This window comes from Trachypithecus francoisi, unplaced genomic scaffold (assembly GCF_009764315.1).
Source record: "Trachypithecus francoisi isolate TF-2019V2 unplaced genomic scaffold, Tfra_2.0 Lachesis_group3, whole genome shotgun sequence".
NCBI classification, from domain to species: domain Eukaryota; kingdom Metazoa; phylum Chordata; class Mammalia; order Primates; family Cercopithecidae; genus Trachypithecus; species Trachypithecus francoisi.
The window spans coordinates 148031411-148035374 of record NW_022681468.1 but is presented as its reverse complement, the minus strand read 5'-3'; the positions used below and the strand labels follow the sequence as shown (position 1 = coordinate 148035374).

The following is a 3964-nucleotide window of genomic DNA, read 5'->3' as shown; positions in this document are numbered from 1 at the left end:
CGCCGTCTTCTCCCGGTGGTCCATAATGCCACTCTGGAGCCAAAATAATGGGGTCACATCTCGGCAGCAACCTGCCCTCAGGTAGCATTTTCAAGTCATGGCGAAGCTGGAGGTGAGTCCTGGCATGGGCCAGCTTCCCTATGACTTCCTCAGGGCCCGGTGGGTCTCCCCACTCACAGACTCGTTCCCAGTCCCTGGGGCTGGGATCGCTGCCTCTGGCTCCTTCTGGGCCGAGGCCACCCAGTGAGCCAGGCGCTGGCAGCACACCCTCTGCTCTTTCACCCGCTCTCATAACCGTGCCTGCTCCTCCTGGGCACTGGCTCCAGTGGAGTTGAAAAATGCCACCTGAGGGCAAGACGTGCGCATTCGTATAGGGGCATACACAGAACAAATGGGGCAGAGAGGTGGAGCGCAGCCCCTTCCCTTGGGGCCTCAGAGAGTGCACCTGTTGCTCACAGGGGAAATGGTGTCTGACCACTGGCTCTCGGAAGGGGTGAGGGTGCAGAGAAATCAGAAGGCAGGGAAAGTAAGAGCATAAAGGGGTTTTCGAGGGACCAGAGAGGAAGGTGGCAAAATAGGTGCAGGGGGAGTCAGGCTCACCATGGCCTCCCAGCTCTCCAGGTCCTCCTCCTCACTGTCCAGATGTCCTCCTCCATCTCCTGTGGGGGGTGGCCAGAGGGCTCCTCAGACAACCCAACAAGGCAGGTACTGTGGGCCCAACTCTGCCCCCACCCTCACTATGTAACCCTGAGCCAGCCCTTCCCAGAGAGGAATGAGCTGCTGTTCTTTTTTTTTTTTTTTAAGAACCAAGGTCTTGCTATACCGCCCAGGCACAGTCCCACTACCGGTCAGTGCAGGAGTTCTGACCTGCTCCGTTTCTGACCTGGCCCAGTTCAGCCATCCTTAGGCAACTTGGTGGCCCCCGCTCCCAGGAGGTCACCATATTGATGCCGAACTTAGTGCAGGCACCCAGTCGGCATAATGACCAGCTGTTCTAAAGGTCTCTTCCAACTCCTCAATCCTATGCTGCTCACAGTCCCCCCTTCCTCCTGGGGCTCTCTCCTCTTCCTCTGAGCGGTCTCCCGTACCTTCCCCAGGGAGAGCCATGTGGTTCAACGGGGCATTCAGCTGCTGGCTCTGCTGGCTGGCAGCTTCCAGGTGTTCCTAAGGGGCCAGGAAAGAGTGAGAAGGCATGGAGTTTGCCAGGTCGTCCCCCTCACAGCTCCATCTTCAGCAGCTCCCTCCCCTAGGTCTCCTGCAACTTTTGGCGGCCATCTCAGCCACCGGTTTGCCCCAAGATTCCTGCTGCTGCAGCTGGTTCATTAGCTGGGTCTGCTGCAGTAACTGCCTGTGCAGCGCCTCCTTCTCAGAGGTCAGCTGCTGATAGGCGGCCACCTGCTGCTGATAGGTGGCCACGGACTGCTGCAAGTGACCCAGGTAATGGTCTGGCTGCTGCTGCAGACTCTGAGCCTCTTGCCTCTTCAGCTCCACCTACAGGAAGACCCTGGGCATGAGGGCACCTTGTGGCTGGCTTCCAGATTCTGGGCCCATTAATAGGGTCGCGAGGGCACTGTGGGGCTCTGTCACCTGCCCAGGACCCTCACCCCTTACTCCAGGCCTAAGTGACTGCCTCCTTTTCCTAGAACACCATGCCTCCTTCCCCAGGCTCAAATCTCATACCCTCTTCTCATCATTTAAACTGTAGGCCACAGACTGCTGGAAAAGCAGTGGGAGCCAGCCGCCATCTGCTAAGTGTGCTACAGGCCTAGTGCTTTCCATGTATTATCTCATTTAATCCTCAGCACCTCTGTAAGGAAAATGCTAACTTCCTTTTAAAGTTAAAGAAACAGAAACTTAGAGATGCAAAGTACTTGAATGGTGACCAGTGAAACCAAGGCTGGAATCCAGTTGTAACCTAAGGAGCCTTTTTGTTCTGTTTTGAGACAGAGTGTCACTCTGTGGCCCAGGCTAGAGTGCAGCGGTGCAATCTCAGCTCACTGCAACCTTCACCTCCTGGGCTCAAGAGATTCTCGTGCCTCAGCCTCCTGAGTAGGTGGGATTACAGGCATGCACCACCATGCCCGTTTTGTTTGTTTGTTTGTTTTCATAATTTTAGTAGGGATGTTACCATGTTGGCCAGGCTGATCTCAAACTCCCGACCTCAAGTGATTCTCCTGCCTCAGCCTCCCAAAGTGCTGGGATTATAGGTGTGAGCCACCGTGCCTGGCATAAGGAGCCTCTTATACCACTGTGTCTTCCCCTATGACTGGGGGCTCCATGCCTCTAGCTGGGATGACGATTTCCAGACCTGAGAGTAGCCCAGGGGTACCGACCTCTAAAAGTCAGAAGGCAGGAAGGAAGAAGCAGTCACAAGACTGCCCTGGAGGGTGCTGGGGTCACCTGCCCCCAGGCTGCAGCTGCCTCTGGCCTGGCACATCCCTCCCCAGAGGCTGGTGCCCGCCTCCCAGCCCTTCTTGGATGGGGCAGAGGTTACTGTCTCCTTCACCTCGTCCAGCTTCTCCAGTAGCTCCTGTGCTTGCTGCTCCACCTGCAGTGCGCTCTTGTTCTCGTTGTTCTGGACAGAGAGAAGCAATCAGCAGCCACCCACTGCAGCTGGAGACCCCAGAACTTGGTGTCTGCCTCCCATGGCACCGGAAAGGGTGGAGGCAGGTTAGAAAAATCATCCCCTCTCTCCCACAGCCACCAGAGCAGGGCTCTGGCTCACAGGTGCCTTTAGAAGTAATATTTCACGTGAGGGCTACACTGCCCCGTTTTACAAGTTGGGAAACAAAGGCCTGGAGGACTAGGGAGGAGGGCAGGCTCCCCAGGTGGGGCAACGCACCAGCTCCTCAACGCCGCTTTGTGGCTCAGCCAGCTGCTGAAGTCTCTCCTCCTGCTCCCAAAGCCTCTCCTTTTGTGCCTGGTTCAGGAGACTCACGTGCTGATGGTTTTCCACCTGGGCCTGGAGCTCTGCTGACACTCGCTCTAGTTCCTTCCTCAGGTGCTGCAGCTCCTCCTCAGGGGGCACTGCTGGGGGCTCCGGGGACAGGGGTTCAGCTGAGAAAGGAAGCAGACAATAAGGGCCTCTGGATTCTCAAAAACAAAACAAAACAAAACAAAAAACAACAACAAAAAAACCCCTCCTCGGCCGGGCGTGGTGGCTCAAGCCTGTAATCCCAGCACTTTGGGAGGCCGAGACGGGCGGATCACGAGGTCAGGAGATCGAGACCATCCTGGCTAACCCGGTGAAACCCCGTCTCTACTAAAAATACAAAAAACTAGCCGGGCGAGGTGGCGGGCGCCTGTAGTCCCAGCTACTCAGGAGGCTGAGGCAGGAGAATGACATCAACCCGGGAGGCGGAGCTTGCAGTGAGCTGAGATCCGGCCACTGCACTCCAGCCCGGGCGACAGAGCGAGACTCCGTCTCAAAAAAAAAAAAAAAAAAAAAAAAACCCTCCTCTTGGTGCACAGCTCCTCTCAGGCTCCCCAAACTTGGCCTCACTGCGAATGATTCCTCGCACCCGGATGGTAGCCAATCTTCCAAACCACTTTCAGATGGAGAGCACTGTGGGTGGCTGACAATGGGCCCCATTTGCTGATGGGGACACTGAGGCTCACGGAGATGACAAGACTTGTTGTCTCCCGGCACAGACCTCTTACCCTCTGCCTCAAAGACCTTCCATCCACCCACCTCCCTGGTGCATTCTAAGCCCTCCCATAGCCCTCTGATGCCAGGCCTGCTCCCAGGTCACGTCAGCCCCATCTTACCTATCTGGTTTTTGAGTTTGGAGAAGCGCCTCTCCAGCTTCTCTACCAGACGCATATTATGCTGTTTCTCCTTCTTCAAGGTGCAAACCTGCCCAAAGCGTGGGGATAAAGGGTCCTGGAGAGAAGGGCTGGTGCCTGGACAGGCTGCCGTCTCCCTCTTTGCCCCCCACCTCCACAAAGCCCAGACCCATGACCA

At 56.4% G+C, this 3964-nt stretch overlaps 1 protein-coding gene across 1 annotated transcript; it reads right to left on the bottom strand.

Moving 5' to 3' along the window:
* Window positions 1-278: 278 nt before the first annotated feature.
* LOC117071119 (golgin subfamily A member 8Q-like) lies at window positions 279-3959 on the bottom strand. Its single transcript, XM_033190875.1, has 7 exons — window positions 3939-3959; window positions 3769-3856; window positions 2939-3057; window positions 2507-2575; window positions 961-1164; window positions 601-659; window positions 279-345 (listed from the first exon to the last, which is right to left on the bottom strand). The coding sequence occupies exons 1-7, from the start codon at window positions 3957-3959 to the stop codon at window positions 279-281; spliced, it is 627 nt and encodes a 208-aa protein (XP_033046766.1).
* Between the last annotated feature and the right edge of the window lie 5 nt (window positions 3960-3964).